Here is a 15,050-nt window from a genome sequence, read left to right as displayed (position 1 = left end):
ATTGTCAGGGCACCCCAGGCTGAGACATCATAGTGATCAGGGAAGTTAAATGGCGTGTCTGGATGCCCAGCTCCAGGTTTTGCCAAGTGTAGGAGGAAGGGGAGAATTTGGTGGGACCAGGGGGTGGGGAGAGAGGGGTGTCTGTGACCGGCAACACAGGGAGGTCAGCACAGGGCCCTGATGGTCAGTGGGTGTAGCCGGGACCCGGCTCTGCAGGTTGAAGGGAGTGTGGAGCCTGAGCCCCGCTCCCCAAGAACCTCAGACTGGGGGCAGGCTGGTGCTGGGTGGTGGGAGAGAAGGGGATGGTGAGAGCCCCTGGAAGGCTGGAACCCTCTCAATCCTCATGTCACCCTGTCCCTGCTTGTTAGGGGAGTGAAGAAAGAAGACAAGACTCTGGCTGTGGGGATCCAGTTCATGGTCCTGAGAGTTTTGGGTAAAGAATGTGCTGGGGAACCGCTGGTCCAAGGCCCGGGGGGACACAGGGATGAGTGGGGCCCGGTCCCTGACCTTAGGGTTCACTGGCCCACAGGGTCACAGATCCGACCTAGGTACCCTGGAGGTGGGTGCTCAAGCAGCTAAACAGCCCATCAGGGAGACAGCATCCAATACCAGGATAAGGGGTGGGCTTGAAGGCTGAAGACTTAATGGGCCAAGAGGCTCTCGGTGCCTCGGAGCCCTGAAGAGTTATATATACCAGGGAGTGGGCAGGGGAGGTACCGGGATGCCAGGTTCCATTGTCCCCTGAACACCTCCTCCTCCAGCCTGGATGCCCAGCCCCGTGATCCACGGCAGTGCCATTGACACCACCTGTGTGTACTGGGCCCAGAGTTGTGGGCGTCGGGCCGTCTGCCACTACTATGACCACGACCTGCTTCGAAACCGGTGAGACTGGGGGTAGGGGCTACCAGGGGGCTTTGAGAATGCTTCTAGAAACACTCTTGGGGGCCCAGGCAGGCCACCAGCAGGGAGGAGAGGTCCACTGGCATCCACCTGCAAGGTGACCGGTGCTCTATGCAGTGCTGATCTCACCAGTCCTGCTCAAGCTAGACATTGTCTCCCCTTTTGATGGATGAGGAAAGTGAGATTTAAGTAAGTGGCCCAAAGTCACACAGCTGATAACTGGAAAAGCTGGGCCTGACCAGTCTGTGCTGGCTGAGTGAGGGGAGAATCAGGGGAGCAGCCCAGCTGTGAGAAAAACGGAGTTGGGGTGGGTTAGGAAGATGGCTCTATCTAGGACATAGGAGGCCTACGATGCAGGCCCAGCTCTGCCTCCCTCATTGCGAGACCTGCCTTTTCTGGGACTTAATCTTCCCATCCATACAATGGGGAGCCCAAAGGAACCTGAAGGCAGAGAGGCTGCAGGCCCTGGGCTGGATGGGCAGCTGCGGGGAGGGACTTACTAGCAGAGCTGGAAGTAGGGAGCTGTTCACTTCCAGCTCTGAGGAGTGCATGGTTCCAGGAGGGCTTCCTAGAGGAGGAAAAGTCAAGAAGAGTCTTAGTGAATTAGACAAACAGGAGAGGGAATCCTCCCTTTCTTGTGGCAAGTGATGTGATCCAGAGTTGCAACTGTCTGGCCCACTGAGCCCTTAGAGAGACCCAGAGAGAGGCAGGGCCAGCCCATGCCATGAGGCAGTCAGCACAGGGCAGAGAGAACGCCCAGGCTTCTTTGGAGCCTTTCCCCGCTTCCAAGGAAGGACCCCCATGGGGGTCAATTCTAGGGGCTCCCAGCCAAGGCCATGGTGACAGGGTCCACTGCCCTGGGACTAGAGGCCTATCCCCCCCAAGGCCTCAACGTCTCCAACTACATAATGGGTGATGATTGCTGACGCCACACTGCTTCCAGCCCAACACATCCAAGCCCTGAATGGGGAGGTCCTGAGTTCAAGGGTCACTTGCTCTTTCCCAGGTTCATCGGCCTCCAGTTCTTCTTCAAGACAGGCTCTCTGGCCTGTTTCGCCTTGATTTTGGCCATCCTAAGGCAGCAGGACAAAGAGGAGGGGACCAAGGCGACCATACCCAACCCTGGCCTACAGCAGAAGCTGTTAGCGTCAGGGGCAAAGAAGGAGCCTGAGGAATCCAGAGTATGAGCTGTCCCAGGGCCCCATTCTGGCCAGGAGTGGCAGCCATGGCGAGTACCTCCTCTGGGCCCTTTGCCTGAGATTGGGGGTTGGGAGCCCTGTTTTCCAATTATGAGTCCTCCACTAACTTGCTACGTGGCTTTGAGCAAGCCACTGACCCTTTCCGGGCCTTTGTTTGCTCACCTGAACCAAAGAGTTACTTGCGGGTTTGTTGTTTTGGCCACTTCTGAAGCTTGAGGGTCTTCCCCCTCTTCTCCCCCAGCCACACGGGCTGACCTGAAACCAGACTTTCCTGGGTGGAAGGACTGCATATCCTTCCCCCAGGACCCGAGGACAGAGAAGTGGACAATAGTAGGCCAGGCTGCCCCGCATACTGGGTCCTGGCCCTGCTCTGCTGCTCACCTGGAACACCCTCTCTGAGCCTCAGCCTCCCTGCCTCCATCTCTGTCAGGCGGAAGTGAACTTGTCAGCTTTCAGGCCCCTTCAGCTGTGACCATCTGTGTGGCCAGGACAGACTCAGGTCTCCTCCTCAGCCCCGCTCAGCCTGGACTTGGGGCCAGTACAGCCTCTGTTGAGAAGTGTCCATTTGGCGCCCCCTGGAGGCAGAGCCCTGAGCTTTGGGGAGACGCCCTGGGGAGGGAACTGGTCCCACTCAGCACATCCAGGCTAGGCAGGGCCTTCAGGAAACCTGGTGTGAGGGCCCCAGGGGCCTTGGCTGTGCAGGGAGACTCACTCTCTGGAGTCAGGAAATGCCAGCCCTGCCCTCAGGCAGCCACAGTCTGGGTGAGGCCTATTCTCTGCCTGGTGGAGAGGGGGACCCAGGTCCCACACTGGGGCATTTCCTAATTTCAAAGACCAAATACACTCAGCATAGACTCACTGGTACCCGTGCATTGCCAAGATTTCACACATTTGACCTGGGCCCACCAAAGCCACTTTGACTTTTGTGACTAGAATCCTAATTTCACCATTTCCTCCCAGGTGCCTGATTCTATGTCACCTGGGGTTGTATAGACAATGTCTGGTTCTGTGACACCCACATTTTGGGGGTAGCATCTGGTTCTCTGTGATGCCTGGGTTGGCGTAAGAACCTGTTCTTTGTGATGCCCAGGCTTGTGATCCGGTAGCAATAATGCGTGGCTCTGTGTAATAAGTGGGTCTGCGGGATGCTTGGGTCTGAACAGACAAGTCCTTGTCTGTGTCAGGCCTTGTCTTGCCTTGTCTTGTTTTATGGCTAGTCTTATCTGGCCTGATTATCTCCCTGGGACGGGGAGAGAGTTTCCCAATCTGCTTCCAGCCCAATCTGGTTGCTTGGGAGGCAAGAGACAGGGAGTCATCAGAAGGAGCTTCCCAAATCCGTGTCCAGCCCTGTACTGTGGGCCAGGGGAGAAGCTGGGGGTTTGGGGGCACACGTGGCTCTGGCCCTCTGTGCAGCTCTCAGTGGCAGGGCTTTGAGGCTATGCCACATGAAAGAAGAGGGAGGTACAAAAGTTCTAATTCCCAATTTTGTTCTGCTGGTTGATACCTTTAAATGTCTAACAAATATCTGAGCCTGTATTTATCAGTGCCAAGAATTTCAGAGTCTCTTCCAACAAGATGAGGCTGTTTGTATGTTCATAATTCTCCTCCTTCCCTCTCATTTCCCAGGTTTTGCAAAAATAATCTGGAATTATAGATATAGCTTATTATTAAATTTGTTCTTGCATAATGTGTCTTCTGTTACAAAAATCCTTTCTTCGAAACTGTATTAAGGTTTGCAACAACCAGATTATTTCCAGTTATTTAGATTTAAGTTTTACTGGATTCATTGCTCACCGTTATTTCTCGTTTATTACATCTTCCCCTACCTGTATATTCTGGTCTAAATTTTGTTCGGCTCGACTACTTCCTCTAGTAATGGTTTCAGAAGTGGAATAAGGTCACAAGGCTTTCCAAGTCCTCACCTGTCCAAACTGTCATTCAGGTTTTACAGAAGGGGAGATGGTTCAGAAAGGATAAGCAACTTGCCCAAGATCACACAAAGTAAATGCCAGAGCCAGGATTAGATCTAGATTTTGTGGGAACTGACGCTTATACAATTTGGGGAGTCCTCTTTAGGAAAAAGAACACAAAATTAGGTAAGAAGGTGAATATTTACTTAGAATGAAAAAAGAAGTCAAAACAAATACATCTCACAATTCAGAAAAATAGCATAAGTTTTTTACTAACTGCTGTGCGTACCTCCAAAATTCTCCCCCTAATGGTTGGAAATATTTTCTATAGACTAGCTTCTGGTTCTATACATTTCAAACCTGTTTCTCCTCTATTGTCCATATACTTCCAGGGCCAGGCAGGAGAAAACACTTTCATGTCACAAGATGACCTCTGGATATGACACCTTGATGTCACAATGCCAAATGAGTTGGACTGTGGGGTAGGAAGATTCCTAGAAGCCATTCTCTATACAGAGGTAACTAGCAATGATTTATCTATTCATAGAGGTGACTGAGAACCACATAAATATATCCCAATGAATCCAAATTAAATTGATCCCACTCCACTCCCCCTTAGCCATATTCCAGAAACGCCCATGCCACTGCTTCACATAAAGGGAAACTGAGACACAAGGAAACTTGTAGTGGAAAGAACTAGCAATCTTGACCCATTGTGGTGAAAGTGTCTACCTTTGCAAATTTCCCGAGAACTTGACAACAGGAACATATTGCTGAAGCCTCTCCCAGGGCCTGGGTAGAGGCCGTGGTGCTCAAGCAGCCTTAGCTTCATGCTGAGTCTACCTCTGGGTTGAGCTGAGATTCGAAGAAGACGAAGTGCTTGTGCTTAAAATCATCCAGGCTGGTCAGGGAGGAGACTCCAGGAATAATCACAAGAGAGACATGGGGCTGAGAGCCAGGGGTGGAACAGGTAAGGGCCAGCGACTTCCCAGGGATTCAGGGGGTCCAGGGAGCAGCCCTCTTCCCTGACATGGCCTCTGGCCAATGAGAAGCCGTAAGCAATTACACCTGAGAGCTCACTTTCTTCTCACCCTGTCCCTGAGAGTTGGAGGAGAAGGCATTAAGTCTCCTACTAGATTCTATGGTGGTAAAATCCAGCAGAGAACAGGACTAGAACCAGAATGAAGATCCTGACACCTGGCCCGGAGTTCCTTTAGGCTGTAGACTCATGCTGGGAAGTTGCAGGGCAGGCAGATGCCAGGGAGCCAGGAGCCATGATTGGAGCACAACTAAACGAGGAGCAAGAACTGGGACTTCCCTGGTGGCGCAGTGGTTGAGAATCCTCCTGCCAGTGCAGGGGACATGGGTTCGAACCCTGGTCCGGGAAGATCCCACGTGCCGCAGAGCAACTCAGCCCATGCGCCACAACTACTGAGCCTGTGCTCTAGAGCCCGTGAGCCACAACTACTGAGGACGCATGCTGCAACTACTGAAGCCCACGCACCTAGAGCCCGTGCCCTGCAGCAAGAGAAGCCACCGCAATGAGAAGCCCGCGCACTGCAACGAAGAGTAGCCCCCGGTCGCCACAACTAGAGAAAGCCCGCGCGCAGCAAAGGAGACCCAACACAGCCAAAATAAATAAATAAAATACATAAATAAATTTTTTAAAAAAGAATCCGCCTACCAAGGCAGGGGATACGGGTTCGAGCCCTGGTCTGGGAAGATCCCACATGCCGCGGAGCAACTAAGCCCATGCGCCACAACTACTGAAGCCCGTGTGCCTAGAGCCCGTGCTCCGCAACAAGAGAAGCTACTGCAATGAGAAGCCTGCGCACCACAACGAAGAGCAGCCCCCTCTCACCGCAACTAGAGAAAGCCCGCCCGCAGCAGCGAAGACCCAACACAGCCAAAAATAAATAAATAAATTTATTAAAAAAAGAAAGAACCCACGGCACCCTTGCCATTCTTTAGACATGTTGAATTCTTTCCCCCTAACAAGACCCTACCTGTGCTCTTCCCTCTACCCAGCTGGCCTTCTTCACATCCCCACCCCATTGTTTTCCTCTCCATCCCACTTCATGAAGTCCTGCCCAAACTTCCAGACCCAGCTCAAAGGCCACCACCTCCAGGGTTGCAGCATGGTATAGGCAACGGGAGTGGGTGGCAACCGCCTTAGGGAATCCCTTAAAAGATATAGACTCTCCATTAAAAATGCACACAAACTTATACACAATTGTGCCTCTGATTTCAGAGTTTGGGGATCATTTGAAGCCTGGCTGTAGACCTCCAGTGGTGTGGAGTAAAAAGAACAGAGTTTTAGAGTCAGTCAGATTCGGGTTCAAATCTAGACTCTGCTACTGATTCACAGTGTGACCCCAAAAAAGATTTAACTTCTTTGCCTCTCAGTTTCTTCACCTGTAAAGTGAGGTTGATCATTCCTGTGTCCCAGAAGGTATGAAGACAAAATAATGATAACATACTCATTCACAGGCAGTGTACCTAATGATCAATATTTGTAAGTTTCCTTCCCCTTTCCCTGTTCCTGAAAGGAGCACATGGGGGTGGAGGTGGGAGTGGGAAGTAAGGACAGGGAGAAGGCACCGCTGAGGGGAGGCACCACCCTCGCTCTGCCCTGCCCTGGCTGCAGCTCTTCTTGTCCCCTAATCTCTCTTCCACTGTCAGCCAGGGCTCAGCCTGCCCAGTCTTATCTCTCCCCACAGCCAGCCTGGGACAGCTTTTCTCAGCCAGATTTACATTTTTATTGATTTTCTTTCTCCCTTCCAGAGCACTCCCTTCCTTCTGTTTCCCCTTTTGCTATAAAATGGGCTAACCCTGGAAGCAGCAGTTCTGGTGCTGGCCAAGAAGTGATGGTTCAAGGATAGATTCATTCACCATACATTCATTTATTTATTCAAACACCCACTCAACCAACAAATCACATGGCTGCTCTATGCCCCTGTGCTGGCACTGCTGGGGACACAGCCATGGGTCCAGTACAGGAAACTCCCAGTATAAGCAGACAAGCTGACAAATAGTAATAAAAGCATGATTAGTCATATAGGAGAGGGAAGAAGAGGAAGCCATGTATTCTTCCTGGGGTCACCATAGAAGGCTTTCCAGAAAAGGTTAAATCAGAGCTGGCCTTAAAGATTAGGCAGGAAATCCCCAGGTAGAAAAGATGCAAATAGACATGAGAAACAATGGTATGAGCAAAGATAGGAAGGCACAAGAGAGCAGAGTGTGTCTGAGATATGGTACAAAAGCGATGTGGTTGGGATGTACTGCATGTGCAGGGGACCATCAGGATAGAGAGGAGAACTGAGGCTGGATGTACCAGTGAGGACCAAGCCTTGAGTTCCAGCTGAAGGCATTGGATGTCTTCCTGAGGGCAAAGAGGTGCCCTTGAAGCATTGACTGATGGATTATTCGATTGACTGGTTATTTTAAGCAGGGAGTGACATGACAAGATTTGTGTTTTAGAAAGGCTGCAGGCTGCATCCTGGGGGCTTTGAATGGAAAAGGGAAGCTGGAGGCCAAGAGCTCAGGCTGGAGACTGGTGCTTAATCAAGAGAAGAAGTAGGAGGCCTTGAACCAGGTCATCCTTGAAGTGGGGACATCTAAGATGAGTCTTGAAAGATGAGTAGGACCATACCAGGTGGAGAAGTTGGGAACAGTGTCCAGGGAGAAGAAACTACACAGATAAAAACAGCATACAGAGAGCTCCTGGCAAGCTTGGGAATTTTCCACTAGTTCGGCAGGGCTAAAGTGTGGTCTAAGAGAAAGGTCATGGTGAGGGATGTAGCTGAAGAAATGGGTCAGGACCCTCAGTTTCTCTCAGTATTCTCTGTCTCCTGAACCTAGACTCAGGTGGGAGAGGAGAGGGAGTACTGGCCACTTGTACAGAGGTGACAGTGTGGAGCTGCCTCCCCTGAAGACTGAGAGAGGCTTTCCATGATCACAGCACTACATTTTACAAAGTCCCTTCACACTTGATCCTCATGGCTTCCTGATGAGGAATGTAGAACAAGGACTATTGGCCCCATATAGTGGATAAATAAACTGAAGCCTAGAAAACTACAGGAACTTGTCCAAGGTTGCTCAAGAGCTCAGGTATCCCCCTTTTAAAGCTCCAATGTTTTTCCTAATAAACTTACTTGTCCCTGAATCACATACACACAATAGATGTAGTAGCTACTAACTAATGTGATTGGAATGGGAAAAAGCATTAAAAAAACACATCAGAGTAAGGGATCTCCTCCTGTCCTCAATTCCTCAACCTTCACCCTGGAGCTGGAGACATTCCAGCTGAGAAAAGCAGGTTCCCTCTGCTTTGGAATCCAATAGACATGAGGACAAATCACAGCTCTGTCACTTTCCAACTGTGAGAAGTCAACTGCATCCATCTCAGCCTTAATTTTCTCATCTGAAAAATGGGAGAAACAAACCCTGTCTTTCATAGAGTTGTTATGAGGACTTAATGTGATAATGTAAGACTATAGTAGTTAACTATTGCTGAGTAACAAATTACCCCAAAACTTAGCAGCTTAAAACAACAAATATTTATTATCTCACACAATTTCTGAGGATCAAGAACCCAGAATTGGGCTAACTGAGAGATTCTGGCTCAGGATGTCTCATGAGGTTGCAGTCAAGTGTCAGCCAGGGCTGCAGTTATCAGAAGGCTCAACTGGGGCTGGAGGATCCACTTCCAAGCTCCCTCTGTGGTCCCTGTCAGGCTTCCATTCTTTGCTGGCAGTTGGTCAAAAGTTTCAGTTCCTTTTTACACAAACTTCTCCACAAGACTGCTCATGACATGGTGGCTAACTTTCCCTAAATGAATGATCCAAGAAAGAGAATCTACCAAGATGGAAGCCACAGTATCTTTTATAATCTAACCTTGGAAGTGACAAACCTTTATTTTTACCATATTCTTTTGGTCACACAGACTAAACTTGGTACAGTGTGGGGCAGGAACACAAAAGGGTGTGGATACCAGGAGGTGTGGATCTTTGGGAACCATTTGGAAGCAGGCTACCACAAGTGTCCAGAACAGTGCCTGGCACCCAATAGGTACTTATTCATTTGTAGCTGCTATTATTCTCCCTGTGCTCACAGACTAGCTGGGAAGACAAGATTTGGACATGAAAAGAGAGAGCTTGGCAAAGTAGACTGCAACTTGAATTGGGCAATGCTCAATCACATGATGGAAGAGGGTCTGCAGGACCAAGGATTGGAAATAAGGGAAGGCCACCTGGCAGAGGTGAAGCTGAGAGTGGAGGCCAATTCAGCGAGGAGACAGAGGATGAGTGTGGCACACACTATTTGTTGCCTTCCCGCAGCCAATCTCCTTTTCCTCTTTCCAGTAGCAAGGTGCCCAGTCACAAGGATGATCCAAGCCCTTCATGGAAAAGCCTTCCTCTTTGCCAGTGAATAGTCTAAGAGTAGACATGTGACTTTATTTTGGTCAGTGAGCTATAAGGGAATGGTCTTCTTAGAAAGCTCCCCTCTTGGATAAGAGAGGCATGAGAGAAGATCCTTTGTCTCCCATGCCCTTTCTTCCTGCTTGGGAGGACATGGTACTTGGTGCCACATCAGCCATTTTGTGATCACAAGGGGAGTCTTTCTCAAGGCTTAGAATGGGAACCTGGGTCATCAGAGACATAACCAGACATATTCTGGTTGAATAACCAGACCAACCCTGGCTCCACCTTCCTCTGGCTTCCTTGTTAAGGAAATAAAGGGTTTAAGCCATCAGGTTTTTTCGTACTTGCATTCTAACTGATTCAGTGAGCAAAGCATTCCAGTTCCCTCTGGGGTTTTTTCCTTTTCCGCAGGAAGGTAGAGTGAAACTGTGGAACAGGAAAGGGCCCTTGGCTGGGAGACAGGAGTCCTTGGTCTAACCCCAGCTCTGCCTCTGAGTTGCTCTGTGATCTTGAGCAACTCCCTGACCCTCTGGGCCTCCAATAATCATAGGTGCTTGCTATGTGACAAGCATTCTGCTAAGAGCTTCCCTGCATCATCTCATTCAATCCTCACATCAACTCTGCTATGTCAATATTATTATTCTCTTTATTTTATAGAAAGGAGACTGAGGCCCAGAGATATGAGGTAATTTGCCCAAGCTTACATAGCAAGTTAGTGCTGGATCTCTGGATTCTGAATTCATGCTCATCTTTCTCTAAAGCCCAGGCTCCTGACCATAATGCTATACTGCTTGGGGGTAAAAGGATGTCTCTGGACAAAATGACCTCTAAGGGCCTTTCCAGCTCAAATATTCTTTGACTTGCTGTCCCATTTCTAGCTACATGATGAAAAACCAGCTTATCCTAGAGAAGAATGAAATAAGGACTGTCTTTAGCCATCTGAAAAGCTGTCATATGAGTGGGAGATTAGACATACTCAGTGTAGCTCAGAGGACATGAACTGGACAAGTGCGGGGACACTACCGGGAGAAAGAATGCAGCTTATATAAGGGAGAGCTTTCTAGCTTCCATTCAGCAGGGTTAGGGGTATGCACAAAGGCAATGGCTCCCCTGTCATGACATTTACACAAGCCTGTGTTAGATAAACATTTGTCAGAAGTACTGCATTAAGTAGGAACAGGATTGAACAGCTTAAAACTTGTGGTAGGAATTAAAGAGGATAATATACTCTAGTACATTCTAATACTCCTAACACCATAACTGATACAAACAGAGGGAGTCAATAAATTGCTGTTTCTTTTCCTTTTTTACACTGAGATTCTTGGATTTTAAGATTCTCTAATATGGATTTTTGGCCCTTTGGCTCTAATATGCCACAGTTCTATAATTTCAACACATTGTGATTCTGCCCTGCTAAGATGCTATGATTTTAATACTCTAACTTTCCATGATTGTGTGGCTCTGGAAGCTGAGCAGTCTATGATTTTGTAATTTAATAGTCTCTAGCTTTAACAATCCAAGATTCAATAAAGTGTCTCTCACCGGCTCTAGAAATATGAGGGAGTGGCTCTATGCTGTGCTTCACTGTCCTGGACACACATTGGGCTACTACCTCTGCTCATGTTATCATTCCACTGCCTTCCCCCACCCCAGCCTCAGGCTCTCCATACCAAAAAACCCTCCTCCCTGATTCCTACCCCGTCTTCACTCCACACCTACAATGTAGGTATATTCACTCTCTATCTGCTGGTGATTTTTCATTAACTAAGAACATTCTCTGTGTCCAGGCTTGTGCTTATTCCAAAAGGGATATAAGAGAATGAAAATGTATGGTTGTAATTCTCAGGGGGCCTAGGATCTAAGGACTCAAGTCCCTTGCTTTTGTTTAAGTTCAACTCAAACTTACCTCTACCAGGAAACTTTCCTTGACTGACACTAAATATCTAGCACCAATAACCTTAATCACAAATGAGAAGATCTGACTTCTTTGGTCGATTATAGTGCACATTTTAATTTATCTGTTTATCATGTTTTCCAGATTATAACTGAGATTCCCCCACAAATTAAGAGCATGTCTCTTCAACCAAACTGAGAGTTTTGTAGAGGAAGACCATGTCTTCCCCATCAGACTGGAGGCTCCATGGAGACATGGTCCATGCCTCCCTTATATCATACTTGAGCTAGAGTTAAAAGCAGAGTGATGTTTCTCCACCAGATTAATAAATACCCAATGGTAAGTTCATTTCTCTGCCAATGGACTGAGGATTTTATAAAAGCAGAAGCTACATCTCCCCTTAATATGGGGAATCTCCAAAGGCCAAGGGCTGAGCCTCCACTCATGCTGGGAGCATCTCCCTGAGATCAAAGGGTCTACGGTTCTCCCTTCTCTTTCTATTTCTTTAATCCTAGCTCAGGACTCTAGCCTGAAGAAGAGATATTTTCTCTAAATCAGATAGACAAATGAAAAAGAGAAGATTAAGAACTCAAGCCCCTCCCCCAACAAGTCCAGACCCTTTCTTGCTCTATCCTGGGCCATCTCCTAAGAGCTGCCACACCTCTGCCCAAACTGGGCCCCTCCCAGCCACTAGAGCAGCAAGTGAAGATGTCAGCACCTTGGACAGCGCCCAACCCATTACAGGACTTGGAGCCAGCGGAAGCCAAGCTCTCCAAATCCCTTAGCCTCTGGGTGATGAATTTCCTTGTATCTCAATTTGATTAAAGCCCAGTAGATAACCAGAGCCCCTTGTTCCTTTCTCTTTTCTCTTCCTGATGAACATAATCAACGCCATCAGGCTGGAAATACTTGCTCTTAAATACTACCTACCCAGCCCCAGCCTAGGCGTGAATCAGGGACACACTGCCAAAACACTTGGAATACTCACACGTTATTTCCTGGAGAATAAGGTGGGAGAGGAAGCTCTCCCTGAGATGTATAGGGGCTGTGAATGGACGTGAAATGTGTTTGGGTAAAGAAAATCCTGAACTGAAACTCAGGAAATTTGAAGCTTAATTCTGGATAAGCTTTGCCACTAATCTAGATATGATCTAGAGCAAGTGGCACACCCTTTATGAGCCTGTTTTTCCATTTGTAAGATGAGGATGTTGGATTAGACAATCTCCAATGTTGTGTTCAGTGTTAAAATTCTATAGGAACTTTTAAAACAGATAAGGAAAGAGATTTGCCCAAGGTCATACGGCAAGCTCATGGCAAATGTGGGTCTGAATTCACGGCTCCTGGTTTCTACTTCAGTGTTATTTCACTTGCACAGTACTTCCCTCTTAGTCCACGTCGCAGAATTTTTGCCTGGGGTCAGAGCTGAAGAAGTTGAAGACAGGTGGGATAGAGTTCATTGGTGCCAACAAAAGGAAATAAAATTTTAAGATATGTGGAAATGCTGATCTCTATGCAGAGAGCATAGTAGAAATAACTAAGATTAGGGGGAAAGGACCACCTCATAGAGACAGAAATTCAACCCTAAACTCAGAGAAACCCTGGAAAGGGTTTGTGACTTGCCCAAGGCCATCCAGCAAGGCAACTGTAGAATCCTCTCAAAGAGAAAGAGTGAACTCTTATCTTGATCAAGTGTTGGGAGGTACCCATGTCCGAGAAGAGAAGAAAAAATATAAATCAGGAAGTAGGTATTAGGTACTAAAGTGTGCCCAGATCTGCACTAAACACCTTGGCAAGAACATACAGAATAAGACATGAATTCTGCTTTCTCCATCTTTGATGTGCTGCTTCTTCTACTTGGAATTACTTCCAATGCATCTATGTATGTCCAAGTACTGCTGTTCCATCAAGGCTCAAACCAAAAGTCTCCCCTAGTGGGAAAGCATCCATAACCTTATCCAGATGCCACTTCTCTCTCCTCTGAATCCCCAAAGCATTTTCTTTGTTCCTGTTTTATAGTACTCAGCATCGTCTGCCTTATCTGCTCCCATCCTCTCCCATAATGAGTGAAGAGAGAGAGAGCCTGCATTTTATTCAGCTTTGAATCACTCAGAATACTCAACACAAGATTTGAAATGTAATAGAATCTCAGTAAGTATTGGATGGCCGAATAGATAGATGGATGGATGATGAATATAGATGTATGGGTGACGCAGAGAGAGAGAAGATGAAGGGATAGATGTGTGGATGGGTGAGTGGGTACACGGGTGGATGGTGGGTGAATGTATGGATGGACAGATAAGTACATGACCATATAGGTGGGAAGAAAATGGATAAATGGGCAACTGGGTTGGTAGTTAGGTGGGAAGATGGAAAGGTGAATGAGTATAAGAATGATTCTATGGACAGCTGAATGCAAATGTATGTAGGTGGATAATGTGGCTGGTGAATAGATGGATTAATATATAGTTAGATAGTTGTGTGGGTGAATGAGTGGATGTATAATTACATGATTATATGGAAAGATAAATGTCAGGATATGTAGAAAGAAGAATTAGGGAAAACATGGAGGTATTCCTAATATCACAAAAATCATTTTCATGGAGACTTTCCATTGCTAATGTCAGAAAAATGACTGGGGGTGAGCTGACTCTGTGCTTAAGCTGAGTCAAAAGTGTGCTAAGGTTGCAGAAGATCTCAGCCTGGTATCAATGAAAGTCTAATATCACGATCAAAAAAGGTAGTGGTCCTGCCTTGACCTGAGCTGTTCACACTGCCCTGGAGCCTGTGTTCTGCTCTGTGCATCTGGAGGGATGACGACAGCCATGGCTTGTCCACATAGGCGATACAGCGAGGAGTAATCTGTAAAGCCTACCAAGTGAGGAACTGGTGAAAGAACCAGGAGTGTTCAGCCTGGAGAAGAGAAAAGTCAGGGGTGATAATCATCATGGCTCAGGATCTGGCTGGCTATCCTGGGGCATGCCCTGTGGCCCCAGAGGCAAATCTAGCTCCCAGAGGAAGTCACAAGGCTGAGGTCTCAGCCTCATGTGAGAAAGGCCATCATACAAGAGAAGGACTTTCTTGGGGGAGTGAGCTTCCCATCTCTGGGGCTGCACAAGTAGGATCTGGACATCTTCTATGAGAGAAGCTACAAAGTGGACACTTGCTTGATGTGGAAAGTAAATAAGGGCAACTCTGAAATCTCTTCCCACCCCCAAATTAAAACATCTGTTCATCTCTTCAATCCTCAACAATTAGGTTCAGCTGTGCCGTGAGTTCATATTGGAGTGTAGCGAATTTCCATCCAGAGCTGAGGGTTTGGAGAGATTTGGGAGACAGAAATGGGGTCTAAAGGGACCCTCAACTTTCTGTGGAGGTCTGGGGTTGAGGAATGAAGAGAAACTGAAAATGTCCTTTCAGAGGCCCAAATGACAGAGGAGGGAGACAGTCAGAGCCACCCAGAGCCAATCCGTGACCTAGATTCTCTGTAATTAACGAGCCTACGTCACTGACATGTTGGCTTCTGATCAACACTGTCTCCCCAGTCCCGCCCAGCTCTCTGGTATGAGAAGATTAAATCAATTAGGAGGAGGAGGAGATCTGGCTGGCGCTGGTTGGGAACAGCAGATAATTCACTTACATAACAGAGTATTGAGGTTTGGACGTGGCCTTTGAGTAGTGGCAGTGGATCCCAGAGCCCAGCTTTTGGGAGGAGACTTCAGGAGTC

At 47.8% G+C, this 15,050-nt stretch overlaps 1 protein-coding gene across 1 annotated transcript in view; it reads left to right on the top strand.

The window, feature by feature from the left end:
- SLCO2B1 (solute carrier organic anion transporter family member 2B1) overlaps nt 1-3,841 on the top strand; it is a 49,933-nt gene extending 46,092 nt beyond the window's left edge. The window contains exons 12-14 of the mRNA XM_028501234.2: nt 369-433; nt 762-882; nt 1,907-3,841. Coding sequence (XP_028357035.1) covers nt 369-433; nt 762-882; nt 1,907-2,087 — 367 coding nt within the window. The 3' untranslated portion in view covers nt 2,088-3,841. The remainder of the gene's footprint in view (nt 1-368; nt 434-761; nt 883-1,906) is intronic.
- Nucleotides 3,842-15,050: the final 11,209 nt, after the last annotated feature.

Source organism: Physeter macrocephalus, chromosome 16 (assembly GCF_002837175.3).
Source record: "Physeter macrocephalus isolate SW-GA chromosome 16, ASM283717v5, whole genome shotgun sequence".
Taxonomy (NCBI): domain Eukaryota; kingdom Metazoa; phylum Chordata; class Mammalia; order Artiodactyla; family Physeteridae; genus Physeter; species Physeter macrocephalus.
The sequence above is the reverse complement of the archived record's forward strand: the minus strand, read 5'-3'. Positions and strand labels throughout refer to the sequence as shown.